This window comes from Podarcis liolepis, assembly GCF_965112155.1.
Source record: "Podarcis liolepis genome assembly, chromosome: 8".
NCBI lineage: Eukaryota > Metazoa > Chordata > Lepidosauria > Squamata > Lacertidae > Podarcis > Podarcis liolepis.
This window is the reverse complement of record NC_139560.1, coordinates 68820582-68836629: the sequence shown is the minus strand read 5'-3', so window position 1 is coordinate 68836629 and position 16048 is coordinate 68820582. Positions and strand designations below refer to the sequence as shown.

The window sequence follows — 16048 nt, the reverse complement described above, 5'->3', positions numbered from 1 at the left end:
GTCTTCGCGTTCGCTTTCGGAATCCTGCGCGCCTGAACGTTCGGTGCCGCTCAAGCAATGAGCAGCGACGGCGGGGCTGCGGAGCGCGGCGGCGGCGGGACCGCCGGACTCCTCCGTGCGTACGCGGCGCTGCCTGTCTGGGTGGTGGAGGATCATCACGAAGTAAGCGGTCAGCGGGCGAAAGGGGATATCCGATGCGTAGCTTTCACTGCTGATGGTGCGATCTGAAGAGGCGCAATTAATCGGGGAGAGTCAAGGGAGCTCCCGCCTCCGAAAAATCAGTAACAAAATATAAAGCTAACAGGTTCTGTCCCCCCCCCCCAGGACTGCCCCCCAACAAAAACATTGGCTACACCTATGCCGTCCCGCGTATAAGTTTTTGGTCCATCTAGTTATTTGTACTGACAGGCAAGCTCTACGTGGAGACAATCCTGCGTGCCGGGGGTTGAATAATCCCGCATGCGGTGCACTGTGGAGTCCATAAAATCACAGGATGGTAGAGTTGGAAGGGACCAGGAGGGTCATGGAGTCCAGCTCGCCTCAATGCAGAAAATCTCAACACACGGGCCCCCATCCAGTGTGAAACCATACCTGACCCTGCTTAGCTGTGTAAATGTGTTAGCGATTCTGTTGCAGAGACTATCCCCATAGGGCCCTTTCTGCCCCTATAGCAATCCTAAGCATTAGGTCCATTAAGAGGTCTGGTGCTTGAGCAACCCAGTCAGATGGGTGGCATGTAAATTGTGGTTATTACTGCAGTGCCAGCCTTACCTAGAAATAAGAGCTGTTAAACTTGTGGAAAATGCCTTTTGAGTAACTCTGTGGTTGCGATAAAGGCAAATGAGTTAGCCACGAGTTCCAGCTATCCTTTTTTAAAAAAGAAAGCCAAATAGAATTTTCTGCATGTTTGCGGAACGACAACGTCTGGGTGTTTTGCAATAACTCTGCACCCCAGTCTTGCTTTCCTGCAGATGCTTCTGTTCCTGTTGTTCCAGGTTCTTCCTTTCATCTACCGAGCCATCGGTTCGAAGCATCTTCCTGCCAGTGACATCTGCTTTGTCCATTTGGATTCTCATCCAGACCTCCTTATACCGGTGAACATGCCTGCGGATACAGTGTTCGATAAAGAATCTCTGTTCAGGTAGGATCGCACAATCCATCTCCTTGAGGAGATGCGGTTTTCATTTTGCATGGGAGCCGGCGTGTTGTCCAGCTGCTTCCTGAATTTTGGGGTGCTTTCCTCTTGATGGGGCAGGAAATATAACATGAGAACAAGCTCACCCAGTCAGCATGGCGGCTGAGAGAGGAGGAGAAGGGAAGTCACTGGATATTTTAAAGTTTGGAAAATGTTTATTTTGAAATGTAAAATTGAAAGCTTAATAAAAATTATATAAGGAAGCATTCTAAGTAATGTTCACTTCTTAACACAGGCTGTGTCTCACCTTTATTACAACGGCATTTGTACGCGACCTTTCCAACGAGCAGCAGCTTTCTCAATCCATCTTTCTCCCCCTCTTGCAGTGAGCTAAGCATTGAAAACTGGATTATGCCTGCCGTCTATGCTGGGCACTTTTCGCACGTCCTGTGGCTGCACCCGCCTTGGGCTCAGCAAATTGAAGAAGGCACCCATCGTTTCTTAGTAGGTAAAGACACCTCCACAACGACCATAAGGTAACTATTGCCGGCGCCTCTCTAAAGCTGTGTTAGATACAGAGGCTGCTGTTATGTGGTTCCATCTTAATGGTCTCGCGTTAGAACCAGTGACAGGCAGATCCGCACTCTGATTTGGTTGCAAGAAGTTTGGAAGTCAGGGAGTTGGGAACTGGCTGAGGGCTGACTGAGTGTGATGGGGTAGTGCCCCATTTGCCCCACCAGATCAGCCTTCACTGCTGGTATGGAATTATAGAATTATTATAGAATTGGCAGGGATGTGGGAATCTCTGCACGCGGTCTCCCATCCAATTTGAAACCATACCGGACCCTGCTTAGCTTTGTAAATGTGCCAGCAGTTTATTGCTGTGCCATTGGAATAATAATAATAATAATAATAATAATAATAATAATAATAAATAAAATTTTATTTATATCCCGCCCTCCCCAGGCTCAGGGTGGCTAACAACAATAAAATAATACAACATTCTAAAATCCTTTAATTCTAAATTAATTCAAATCAAATTGATGGCAACCATTGGGCGGAGTTCTGTGAAGATTGCCAAAGGAGGGAGTCAGGCTGTGCCCTAGCCAAAGGCTTGGTGGAACAGCTCTGTTCTTGCAGGCCCTGTGGAAAGATGTCAAGTCCTGCAGGGCCCTAGTGTCTTGTGACGGAGCGTTCCACCAGATCAGAGTCACAGCCGAAAAAGCCCTGGTTCTGGTTGAGGCCAGCCTAACCTCTCTGTGGCCTGGGACCTCCAAGATTTTTTTGTTTGAAGATCGTAAGTTCCTCTGTGGGACATACCAGGAGAGGCGGTCCTGTAGGTACGAGGGTCCTAGGTCATATAGGGCTTTAAAGGTTAAAACCAACACCTTAAAGCTGATCCTGTACTCCACTGGGAGCCAGTGCAGCTGGTATAGCACCGGGTGAATGTGATATTGCAGCGAGGACCCCGTAAGGAATCTCGCTGCAGCATTCTGCACCCGCTGGAGTTTCTGGGTCAGTCTCAAGGGCAGCCCCATGTAGAGCTAGTTACAATAATCCAGTCTGGAGGTGACCGTCGCGTGGATCACAGTGGCTAGGTCAGGGCGAGAGAGGTAAGGAGCCAACTGCTTAGCTTGGCGGAGATGAAAAAATGCCGCCTTTGTTATAGCTGCAAGCTGCGCCTCCATGGAAAGGGAGGTGTCAAAGATTACACCCAAACTCTTAACGGACGGTGCTGGCACTAATTGCACCCCCGCAAGAGATGGGAGTTGGGTTATGTATGGAAGGGTTATGTATGGAAATAATTTCATTCTCGGGCGCATTCCAGACCTGTTTATTATTATTATTATTATTATTATTATTATTATTATTATTATTATTATTATTTCACTTGTTTATTAAATTCCATTTATGAATTGCTTCCTATGAAACATCTTGAAGCAATTTCACAGTATTTTGGCTACTTTGGGAAAGGGAATGCTAGCGTACATGGGGCCCCCTGTTCCAGCAAAGTATTTCTCGCATTCTTGCATCCTCATCCTTGCTAAGAATCGCTGTCGTCGCTATTCCAGGGTTACTTGCCCAGACGATTACTTCCTTTCCGACGGTCTGTACGTCCCTGCCGGCCAGCTAGAAGGCGAGAAGTCTTTGCAGCTCAGTGTCTGCCTCGTGAATCCTTTGGAAGCCGCTGGCACCCGGGAGGAAAGCCGAGCTGTGCCTTCTGCTAAGAAGCTCAGGTTGAGCAGGGGTGATGCAGCAAACGCCTCGGAAGCCTCTTCATCGAAGGACGTTCCTCCCCTCGCCCACAGCTGCGCAGGCGAAGAGGCTGGGGGATTCGAAAACAGAACCCCTGTGTGGGAGACAACAGACAGCCTCCCGGGTCGAAAGGATGGCCACCCAGTGCCAGAGCTCCTTGACGACATACTCCAAGCGATACAGAAGGGCTCTGCTTATGTTCTCGATATTGATTTGGATTTCTTTTCCGTCAAGAACCCTTTCAAAGAAATGTACACGCAGGTAAAACTACCAGGCTGCAGCCTTTGGTCAATTAACCTTGTTAGAACGATGGAGGAAATACCTTTAAAAGCACCCGGTGTTCAATTATGGTTCCCTCTTATTTTTGCTGGGACGCAGGTGGCGCTGTGGGTTAAACCACAGAGCCTAGGACTTGCCGATCAGATCAGAAGGTCGGCGGTTCGAATCCCTGCGATGGGGTGAGCTCCCGTTGTTCGGTCCCTGCTCCTGCTAACCTAGCAGTTCGAAAGCACATCAAAGTGCAAGTAGATAAATAGGTACCACTCCGGTGGGAAGGTAAACGGCATTTCTGTGCGCTGCTCTGGCTCGCCAGAATCAGCTTAGTCATGCTGGCCAAATGACACGGAAGCTGTACGCCGGCTCCCTCGGCCAGTAAAGCGAGATGAGCGCCACAACCCCAGAGTCGGCCACGACTGGACCTAATGGTCAGGGGTCCCTTTACCCTTTATCAGCATGCTTTTGAACTGCTAGGTTGGCAGGAGCTGGGACAGCAACAGGAGCTCCCCACCATCGCGGGGATTTGAACCGCCAACCTTCTGATTGGCAAGCCCGAGAGGCTCAGTGGTTTAAGCCACAGCTCCTGGAAAAGCATGGGTGAACTTGCAGGCGAAATACTGCCAGGAAGAAAAACAAGCAGAAAATAGATAATGGTGTTTAAAAGACTAGATCTCATATCAATTGTACCATATGTAGAGATTTGTAGCAGCAGCCGCTTAAGTGTCACTTAGTGCCACGCTGTCTTAATATTCGCTTCATATCTGGGAAGCAGACGTTAGCCAAAAGAGTTTCACTTGCTTGATTGTTGAGCTTTCTCTTCGGGACGTAGAAATGTTTGAGGTGAAAGGAAGGTGCTAAATGCAAAACTGCTCTTCACATTACAGCAATAACAGCAGAATGGTTCTATGAATAACCCCCCCCCCCGCTCTTGTTTTCCCCCCTTTCCTTTCCTTTTTTAAATAGGAGGAGTACAAGATCTTACAAGAACTGTACAGTTTTAAGAAGCCTAACGGCAATTTGTCAGAGGTATGGGCCGGCGATAGCTCAGTGGGTAGAGACTCTGAATCTCAGGGTTGTGGATTTGAGCAAGACTCCTACAATGCGAGCGGTTGGAGTAAATCAGCCTTTCTCAACCTGTGGGTTGAACTACAACTCCCATCACCCCTAGCTAGCAAGCTCAGGGATGATGGGAGTTGTAGTCCAACAACATCTGGGGACCCGCAGGTTGAGAACCGCTGGACTAAATGAACCTCATGTTCCCTTCCAGCTCTATCATTCTGTGATTCTATGTATGGTTCCATCCAATGCATTCAAGGAGGAGGAGGGGTGAAAGGCAGTTTGTATCGTTTTACCTCAGTTTATAAGCTGCGTGTTTGAGAAAGACAGGAGGGGAAATTACTTGGCAAACTTGGACTGCGATTATGCCAAGCTGACGGCTGTGAAGCGGGGCCTATGAAACGTTTTCCTCGCAAAATGTTTATTCAGTTTTCACAGAGTTTTCCCACGGCTGTGAGTTTAATCTGCCAAAGTCCGTTTGCCAAGGGGAAACAGATAAAGAGGCGCCTTTTTAATTCCCGCACTCACAAGGCAATTTCTCTCCTGAATTGCTTTGGATTTTGAGGTATTTTTATTTATTTGTGTAAGTTTTATGTTCAATCGGGTAGTCGTTTGAGGGCAATCCCGTTTCAGGAGCATTTATAGGTCACTTGTGGCCTTGCCCCTCGATAATTAATTTCTGATTTAATTTTCAGTTTCCGCACCAGGGAAGCCAGTTATCACTTCACCCCTGGCAGGTGGTTGGTAACTAAGGGAGTAATCCTACCCATAAGAAGGTGGCAGAATGCAAGCCAGCATAAATTTACACCAGATCCAAACCAGATTACACTTTGCTGAACCATCAAACTGGCGCTGAAGTTGAGTCGCCGGTGAAGAGTCTCTGTCACCCAATGTTGTTCTGTTTTTATATTTAAAGGAGGACTTGCTAGACTGCGTTGAGAATCGCGTCCACCAGCTGGAAGACCTTGAAGCAGCTTTTGCTGACCTGTGCGACGATGACACGGAGGAGAACCTACAGAGATGGGCTTCGAGTCCTGGGTAAGGGATCTTGAGCGGCAGCTAAGAGAGTCGCTTCCTTTTGGGTTGGCAGATGAATGGAGAGGGTTAAATAAAAACTTTTTTAAGCTTCCAGGGCTCCCCCGGTCACAGATCAGAGTTAAAAGATGGGTTGCCAGTCTGGAAAAGGCTCAAAGGGCAGTCTGTCCACAAAACATGATAGCTATCTAGCGGGATAAGATGTTAGGACACAACTTACATAGGCATTTCTACCCCATCTTTTCAGCCAGTCCCGCAAGTTGGCTCACACAGTGAGCAAGGCCCGACGCCACTTAACAGGGAGTAAACACCATTGAATTTAATGGGGCTTACTTCTGAGTAGGCACAGGGTTGGCGTTCTGCTGGCAGGTTGGGGGAGAATGACTGAGAGGCATTCGTTTCCAGAATCAGGATGAACGGAAAGAAGAGTCAAGAGTTTTGGCTGGTCGTTGAGTCTATTATAGTGGGCGCTAGCCGGGGGAACTTATCTTTGGACGTGCACAGTTCCTACAAGAGACACAGAGAGGTGTCCAGGCTGAACGATGGGGGTGGAGACACTCCTTCAGATATACTGGACCGAGGCCGTCTAGGGCTTTAAAGGTCAGCACCAACACTTTGAATTGTGCTCAGAAACGTACTAGGAGCCAATGCAGATCTCTCAGAACCGGTGTTATGTGGTCCCGGCGGCCACTCCCAGTCACCAGTCTAGCTGCTGCATTCTGGATTAATTGCAGTATCCGGGTCATCTTCAAAGGTAGCCCCACGTAGAGCACGTTGCAGTAGTCCAAGCGGGAGATAACCAGAGCATGCACCACTCTGGCGGGACAGTCCGCGGGCAGGTAGGGTCTCGGCCTGCGCACCCGGTGGAGTTGGTAGACAGCTGCCCTGGATACAGAATTGACCTGTGCCTCCATGGACAGCTGTGAGTCCAAAATGACTCCCAGGCTGCGCACCTGGTCCTTCAGGGGCACAGTTACCCCATTCAGGACCAGGGAATCCCCCACACCCACCCGCCCCCTGTCCCCCCAAAACAGTACTTCTGTCTTGTCAGGATTCAACCTCAATCTGTTAGCCGCCATCCATCCTCCAACCGCCTCCAGGCACTCACACAGAGAGTCTTACATGGGTTTTAAGCTCCCCTTTACTCTTTTGGAATGGAGTATCAGGCCTGTCCAACTGGTCAGTTTCGTTCTACCGGTCAATCGCAGGCTGTCCATGGTTGGTCCTGGTGATCTTGAGCGACGGACCCCCCCCAAAGGGGGGGGGAGGAAGCACAACAACTCTGTTCTCTCCCCCTAAAAAAAGCTCAACAACCTCAACAACTCTGGTCAATCCAATGAGTAGATCATTTTATAGTGGGAGTAGATTGCAGGCTCTTGGAAGTTGGACACCCCTGCTATATATTGTAACTTAGGCATTTTATGACTGGCTTAAACAACTACTTGGCTGAGATTTATCGCTTCCAGGAGTGTTCTTATTGCCTCTTGTGTGCCACCGATCCCTAATTCGCTTCCAAGATAGGGAGCTGTGTTACTCTGCTGGTTCTGGGCTGTTTTAAAGCAACCGCTCAAGCAAACGTGTTGCTGGACCCAGTGATTTATGATCCGGAGATCATAAAACCTTCAGCATGGCGCACCCCACAAAATCTGCTCCAGAGGGAACCCCAAACCTCCAGAGCTGATCTTTCAGGTGCACCTCGGGAGGTTGGGCTAGAGAGGGAGAGGAAGCTTCCTGCACGCGAAGAAGGCAGGAGAGCAGGAGACTCTTAATCTCGGGGTTGTGAGTTTGAGCCCCATGTTGGGCAGAAGATTCCTGCATTGCATGGAGTTGAACCTGGACTTGACATTCTTGGAGAATGCAGTGCTTTTTTGGTGTAGTTCACATATTCAGCTGCAAGATGTCAGCGGGCACAGCATAATTCTAAACAACAATTTTGTACCCACTTAAATTACATTATTGTGCTTGAGTAATTTTTGTGTGTGTGCTGTTGCCTGGTTCTTGACACAGATATATGGGTGAATTCAGCAATAGTTATCCAGATTCTGGGGGTGGAAATACCCCTGAAATCTAACAACCCTCATTTGTATAATGGCTCATTCTTAGTCAGTGAGAGCCAGTGTGGTGTAGTGGTTAAGAGCGGTAGTCTCATAATCTGGTGAACCGGGTTCGCTTCCCCGCTCCTCCACATGCAGCTGCTGGGTGACCTTGGGCTAGTCACACTTCTCTGAAGTCTCTCAGCCCCACTCACCTCAGAGTGTTTGCTGTGGGGGAGGAAGGGAAAGGAGAATGTTAGCTGCTTTGAGACTCCTTAAAGGGAGTGAAAGGCGGGATATCAAATCCAAACTACTCTTCCTCTTCTAGTCTCGTTCATAACATTTGCAGAATATGATGCATGTGTGTTTTGTTATCACAGGATGAAACTTCTAGTCCAGCTCGTGCATAGTTTGAAAAATCGAATGGAAACGCCCGATTATGAAATGGTAAGTCTGTTTTATCAAATTTCAGGGCTGTACTTGGGGCCCCAACCTGAAAATCTTAGCTTTTTTGTTAATAATAATATTATTATTGTTGTTGTTATTGTTATTATTGTTATTATTATTTATATCCCACCCATCTGGCTGGGCTCCCCCAGTCACTCTGGGCAGCTTCCAACAAAATATTAAAATACAGTAATGCATCAAACATTAAAAGCTTCCCTAAACAGGGCTGCCTTCAGATGCTTTCTAAAAGTCTGGTAATAGTTGTTCTCTTTGACATCTGGTGGGAGGGCATTCCACAGGGTAGGTGCCACTACCGAGAAGGCCCTCTGCTTGGTGCCCTGTAACTTGGCTTCTCGCAGTGAGGGAACCGCCAGAAGGCCCTCGGTGCTGGACCTCAGTGTCCAGGCTGAACGATTGGGATGGAGATGCTCCTTCAGATATACTGGACCGAGGCCATTTAGGGCTTTAAAGGCCAGCACCAACACTTTGAACTGTGTTTCATCCGTTCATTTATTGCATTTTTACCCCACCCTTTTCTCCACAATGAGCTCTAGGTGGCATATACAGTTCTTCTCCTCTTTATTTAACCCCACACACCAACCCTGCGAGGTAGGTTAAGCTAAGAGGCAGCGGCTGGCCCAGTGAGCTTTGTGGCCAAGTGGGGATTTCACCCCTAATCTCCCAGATCCTAGTCCGACACGCTAACCACTATACCACACTGCCTGGGCATGCAGCCCCTTTGCCCAAATTAGCAAACCAAGTCTTCCGTTTGCGTTGGTATCAGAACTAGTGCCACAGGCCAGCTCAAGGAGACTGCGCTGAGCCCCTTTGTGCAATCCACTTTTCAGGTCCACCAGGCTGGGCTCACGTGCGATTACTCTGAACTTCCTCACCATGTCAGCACAGAGGAAGAAATTGAGAGTCTGGTGCAGGCCGTTGAACGTCTCTTGAGGAACTTGCCAAAGCCCACTCTTGTGACGATAGCCCGGTAAGATACAGTGCGGGTGCTGTTTGGCCCAGATCCTGTTCTCTCGCCCACCAGAGTAGTTTGCTATTAGAATATTAGTTTGCTATTAGTCCTTTCATACTGCATCATGGTGTGGTATGCTGGTTTGATATCATCTGATAGAAAATGCCTACAGAGGGTGGTGAATACAGCACAAGATATTATGGGCTGTCCCGTGAATCCGCTGGATGAAACAGCGGAAGAACGTTGCCTCAGGAGAGTTAGGAAAATTCTCAGGGATGATTCACACCCTGGCCGGCACTTTCTTGATCTCCTGCCCTCAGGTGGAAGATATAGAAGCATGATTAGTCGCACCAACAGGGTAAAGAACAGCTTCTATCTGTGGGCTGTTAGGCTGCTGAAGGAAAAGATAACAACAGGGCAACTGACTTTCAGGTTTGGTGGGTGTGCGTCAGTAAACGAGGGGAATTAAGACTAAGAGAGCCGAGTGGGGGGTGCTTGTGTAATCTCACTGTATACAAGTTGTACAAGGGACAATAAAGTATTTCAATTCAATTTCAAAGAATGAATTGTGTCAGGTCCCATAATTGTCAAGCTTTGGGGAATTTGATCCCTCCCACAGTAGCAGCCAAGAAGCAGAGAAACAATAAAAGTCCTTACCACATAATTTGTTAGCATTCATAGAGAGAGACGAAGGAAGGTCGACTTCCCTGAATAATGGTGGTTGCTCTGAGTAAAACTCCTCCATCTCTTCTATTCTGTGTCATCCCTGCATCGGCTAAGCGGAGCTTTCTGCCTCTGAGCTTTCTGCTCTTATCACCCTCAATGCCTGCCTGGTTCTGGGAGAGAGGGGGTCAGGAATGCTTTCCAAAGACACTGAGTCTTTTCAACTGTCTCTCCCCTGCTGCTGCTGCTGCTGCTGCTGCTGCTGCTGCTGCTGCTTGCTGCTTCTCTCCCAGTATTTCCCAGCTTCTCCCCTCTGCTGCCTCTGAACTATGGCCTTCTGCAAACCACTCTTCTAAATCTATACAGTGGTACCTCGGGTTACAGATGCTTCAGGTTACAGATGCTTCAGGTTACAGATTCCAGTAACCCAGAAATAGTACCTTGGGTTAAGAACTTTGCTTCCAGATGAGAACAGAAATCATTCTCCGGCGGCGCGGCAGCAGCAGGAGGCCCCATTAGCTAAAGTGGTGCTTCAGGTTAAGAACAGTTTCAGGTTAAGAACGGATCTCCGGAACGAATTAAGTACTTAACCCGAGGTACCACTATACTGTCCTCCTCAGGAGGGTTTGGGAGAAGGGGGGCAGTCCTCACCATTCCTCCTCAGTCCAGCCCCTAATAATAATAATAATAATAATAATAATAATAATAATAATAATTTATTTATAGCCCGCCCTCCCCAGCCAAAGCCGGGCTCAGAGCGGCTAACAACAGTAAAAATAGCACAGTTTACATAAAATCACAATCAGTTAATTGAAATACATTCTAAAATCAATTCATTCTAAAATCAATTCAGAATCAAATTAATGGCAACCATTGGGCTAGAGTTCTATGAGGATTACAGAAGGAGAGAGGGGGTCAGACTGTGCCTTGGCCAAAGGCCTGGTGGAACAGCTCTGTCTTGCAGGCCCTGCGGAAAGATGTCAAGCCCCGCAGGGCCCTATTCTTTTGTAATGATCGTTGGTTCCCAAATGTGCAATCTTACTGCATGTGTGCCCAGAGGTATGGGCCACAGAGTTCACTGGGGTGCACGCCCAGAAAAGCATGTGTTGGGGTTATGGTCCAAGTCACCTTGGGGAGCAAGGAACGTTAGTGCGAGCGTTGAAATTCTGACTTGGAAAAGAGACTGATGAGAATGGGGTGATTAAACGACAACATTGTGCCATGCAATCCCTCCTCTTTTTATTATTGCAGATCTAGCTTAGATGACTACTGCCCCGCAGAACAAGTTCAGCTCATCCAAGAAAAGGTCTTGAATGTTCTGCGCCTGGCATATGGCAACCTGGAAGTTCATTTAGAGTACTTGGAAAGTCCCTGTCCTGCTGGAACAGCATGATCAGTTGAAGCAAAAACAACCGAAATAGTTTCTCTCTCTGCGCCATGGGATCCGGTTGGAAGCAGACAAAGGATTGCTTGTGAGGTTGGGTTGCGCTTGTGATAATCTCCATGCAGATCATTTTATTTTGGTTTTTTTTTTTCTCAACACAATTTTCTGCTGCTATGGATCCTTGCGTTGATGCCTTTTGGGTTTGCCTAGAAGAAAAATGACTGGGAAATTGCTCTTCCTATATTCCTGTAGGAGTCTCTCTGGACTGAGCCAGCCTAGCGTTTGAGGAAGAGATTTTGCTTTAACATACTTGAATTCATTTCTCCAGTCAGTTGTAACCGAAAATACTCCTTCAAGATAAATTGCCATTTGTTTGGAAGTGGTGACCATCCTGCCTGTGTGCCTCTGTTCCCGTTAGAATAACTTAACATAGTTTCATATTTCTGTCCCATGCTTTTTCAAAGGATCTTGGCCTGGCCTTCATGAAGAGGTCCTGTTCTACTCTGCGAACAACAGCCCTGTGCTGTAGGTTAGGCTGAAATAATATATTGTCAGAGGACACCCAGTTGAACAGGATTTAAATCCAAATGTCTTAAGTGTAATATCCCATCCTCTTTGCCACACTGGTTCACATCTGACACATTCAAGTTTTTTGGCATCTATGTTTTCTGGAACCCTAAGCATTCATGCTAGGGACATGGGTGGAGCTGTGGATTAAACCACAGAGCCTGGGACTTGCCGATCACAAGGTCGGTGGTTCGAATCCCTGCGACGGGGTGAGCTCCCGTTGCTCGGTCCCTGCTCCTGCCAACCTAGCAGTCTGAAAGCATGTCAAAGTGCAAGTAGATAAATAGGTACCACTCCAGCGGTAAGGTAAACGGCGTTTCCGTGCGCTGCTCTGGTTCGCCAGAAGCGGCTTAGTCATGCTGGCCACATGACCCGGAAGCTGTACGCCAGCTCCCTCGGCCTATAGAGTGAGATGAGCGCACAACCCCAGAGTTGGCCACGACTGGACCTAATGGTCAGGAGTCCCTTTACCTTTACCTAAGCATTCATGCTAGGAGACAAGGCTTTGTTCCTAAATATTTTGAGGGCAGGTTGCAAAGTGTGGCAGTAAACTGCTATTATTTGCGGCGAAGACATATGGTTCTATTTTAGAAGTGTAAAAGATGCCAACGGGTAAGTGCCTCTTATTTACATTATAGAATATTTTTTAAAAAGAAGTTGCTACTCCTGTGTCATTAATTTATTTGTTTACCGCATTTATAGGCAGGCTGCCCAGTAATATTCTCTGGATGGCTTACAGTATCAACAAAAAGTTACAACTACAAAAAAGAACCCAATAATAACACTGAAGTTTTACATTTTTTAAAACGGGTAAATAAAAAGCCAAGCTGCTGCTCTCTCAGTCTAACAGGCAGATAAGGCTTGTTGGCATATTTCCTTGATGTCAAAACGACTCCAGATTAAGCACCAGGCGAAGTTCCTCGCTTCTGCAACTGCTTGATTATATTTCTTGGAGAGAGTGATTCTCTCCCGAGCATTCGATAATAATAATAATTTATTATTTATACCCCGCCCATCTGGCTGGGTTTCCCCAGGCACTCTGGGCGGCTTCCAGCAAAAGATTAAAAATACATGAAAATTTAAAAAATACATGAAGAATACATCATCCATCCTCTTCTAGGAACTTTGGGTCCAAAGATTCTCCAATTGTCAGAGAAAGAGAGACAGAGCAGGTGCATTAAGCTGGATGTTCGGCGTTTATCATGAAGCTTGGAAGAACTCAAAAGCACTTTGTCATCTCTGTAATCAAGGTGTGGTTATGGATACGTAGTCTTCTCATAAAGAAGGACCTCCAATGATGGTTGCAGTGTTTGGGTTGGTTCATAAGGGGAGAGGTGTTCCTTGAGGTTTTGCGGCCCTAAGCCAGATTGGCTGTGGCTCTCCGTGGTTTCAAATGGGAATCTTTCCCAGCCTTGGCTGGAGGCTGAATTTGAGGATTTCTCGTGGAAGTCACATACTGTACCTCTGAACCCTTCCTTTGCATGCAAGTCTGGAGACATCAGGGACTTGCCCACAAAATAATAGTTGCCGTAATACTTGTTTCAGGAGATCAGTCTGTCCTGAGGTCACTTTCCCCCTATGTTAAAAAGAAAATCAGGCACAAGTATTATTCACCTACAGCGCTGAGGCTACTCCCTCTTCCTGCTTAGTTGGAAACAGGAGGGAAAATTCTTCTTTTAAATAACAAACTAACAGTGATGGTCCTTGAGCATTATAATTTCAGAATGATGGAATTGCAATTCTTTATCAGTTCAGCAGGTGGGGTGCTTTACACAGGTTATCGATTTGCGCCATCTCTTGGGGAGCGATGAGGTGCTTTGAGAAAGCACCTTTATAACTGTCTTATGTTCTGATTTAAAAGAGATTTGTAAGAACTACACTGCGAAGGAAAGGAGCAATAGTCTGTTTAGAGCACACAAGCTGCGCAAGGAGTGCTCTGGTTGCTGTCAGTGCAGGTCAGAGGAGCGCAACTCACCCCACCCCAAAAACAACATGGCCCACCACACATGTACATTGCAGACTGTTGATTGCTTGCTAAATATACTTGCCTTCTTCTGGGGAACTGGGAGAAAAACAGGTTGTGTTGGCAGGCACTTGCGTGAGACTGCATCCGTTTTACTTGGAGATCCAAGTTTTGGCGAGTTAGAAGGCTGGCAAATGACACGTTCACTCTTGCATTGATGCTATTTGTTGGTTAAAAACTTGGAAAACGAATAAAAATTATTTGGCATCAATTTACCGGGATTTCAAAAGCAGAATTGACATCCGGGGGGGGGGGGATTTCCAAAAGGTGGCGCTTTTTTGTCCTGGATCTTAGGCAAATCAATCGGAAAATCGTGGGGTTTTTTGTGGTTTTTTTAAATATGGCAACCCTAGGAGTACATATTTCTTGCAGAATCTCCGGGAGTGATTGCTTAACGTTTTATTTTTGCAGCCACAGTTTGCAATGTATATCAAAAGTAGAGATGGACTTTACCTGCAGCATTTTCCATATGCAGTGATTAAAATGTTAATAGACTACCTTTCAGCCCCCATATAAAGGGCCTCTCAGATTGTCAGTGAGGGTAAATCTCTTTGTGATTTTTAAAATAGCTAGACTGTTAAGCCCAGCGATTTGCTATAGGCCTTGTCAGGCATTCAGTATGCACAAATAATGAAACAAAAATTGTTTGAAGAAGATGCTGGCTGCTGGCACCCTGCCATACCTTCAGACGCAAAAGCTATTTTCTCTCCTTCAGATGGATGTATAGAATTTGGGGGTTTCCAGAACTGGAAAAGGGGAAATTGTTCCAACCACAGAACTAAGACAATGGCCCGGTTTGCACTTAAGATTAAGCCAACAATGGAGAAGAGATCATGGCTTACTAGTCATCTAAACCTAGGCTTGTCGTTGGCCTTGCTCCAGGCCAACCAAGAGCCATAAACCCCCAAACCCCCAAGGGCAGTAAAGGCTGCCCTTGTGGGAAAACCCCGTGCAGCTGGCAAAACCTGCAGGTCCCATTTGCAGGAAATTTTACCTGCATTAGGTTTCTTTGTTGCCAATTATTTTTGATTTCCCATCATTTCTAACAAATGGTCACGAAATTAATACGAATTCAAATACAAATGGAAAAGCTGACTTCCCACCCACCCCAGATGCCCCCTCTATTTTCCTCCCTCCTCTTGTTGTTGTTTAGTCGTGTCCGACTCTTTGTGACCCCATGGACCAGAGCACGCCAGGCACTCCTGTCTTCCACTGCCTCCCGCAGTTTGGCCAAACTCATGCTGGTAGCTTCGAGAACACTGTCCAACCATCTCGTCCTCTGCCGTCCCCTTTTCCTTGTGCCCTCCATCTTTCCCAACATCAGGGTCTTTTCCAGGGAGTCTTGTCTTCTCATGAGGTGGCCAAAGTATTGGAGCCTCAGCTTCAGGATCTATCCTTCCAGTGAGCACTCAGGGCTGATTTCCTTCAGAATGGATAGGTTTGATATTCTCGCAGTCCATGGTCAAGAGTCTCCTCCAGCACCATAATTCAGAAGCATAAATTATTCGGCGATCAGCCTTCGTTATGGTCCAGCTCTCACTAGAATAGCTTTTCCAACCATCATTTCTAAATATATTCATCCCTTCTCCCTACACATCCCCTGTTCAGTTGCCAATTTCTGCTAAGAGGATTCTGTTGTGCAAACCTTTTGTTGTTTGGGCTTTTGGAGCAGAAGGCACCTAGAGTTGCACCGTAGCATGATGTGCATAAATCAGCATATTTACAGCCCAGAGAGAAGCATAACCACCTTTTTATTCATCACGCCAAGATGTGGTTAAAGTAAGGGTGGGGAACCTCTGACATTACAGATGCTGTTCGGCTACAACTCCCATCATCATTGGCCATACTGGTGATAAGTGATGGGCTGATTGACAAGTCGGTAAACGTAACATTAAACCAGCTCGCTCAGGTTTTACGTGTTAGATTTGCACCCACTTATTCCAAAGAATGAAAGATAAGTGCCATATATCTTTGCCGAAAATAAACCACATGTCAACATTAGCGGGAACATGCCTCATTTAATTCAGTCAACTTTTCCACCTTCTGTTGAGTTCATGGTTGGGTTTGTAGTGGTTGTTTTGTTGCTTATTCAGTGGTGGATTATGAAACAACAAGCACAAGAGTTTAATAAAATTTGGGCTTTGTGTTCAGTAGATGTTTGTATTCTGTGTTGTTGTTGTTTTCTCTTTAAAGGAAAAACAGG

General features: G+C 46.8%; 1 protein-coding gene across 1 annotated transcript; it reads left to right on the top strand.

Annotated features, from left to right (window-relative positions):
• The first annotated feature begins 38 nt into the window (after window positions 1-38).
• LOC310714227 (UPF0489 protein C5orf22 homolog) lies at window positions 39-16000 on the top strand. The gene is made up of 9 exons (XM_083519475.1): window positions 39-162; window positions 996-1141; window positions 1522-1671; window positions 3208-3652; window positions 4631-4693; window positions 5640-5761; window positions 8172-8238; window positions 9087-9226; window positions 11123-16000. The coding sequence occupies exons 1-9, from the start codon at window positions 58-60 to the stop codon at window positions 11262-11264; spliced, it is 1380 nt and encodes a 459-aa protein (XP_083375601.1). The 5' UTR covers window positions 39-57; the 3' UTR covers window positions 11265-16000.
• The last annotated feature ends 48 nt before the right edge of the window (window positions 16001-16048 follow it).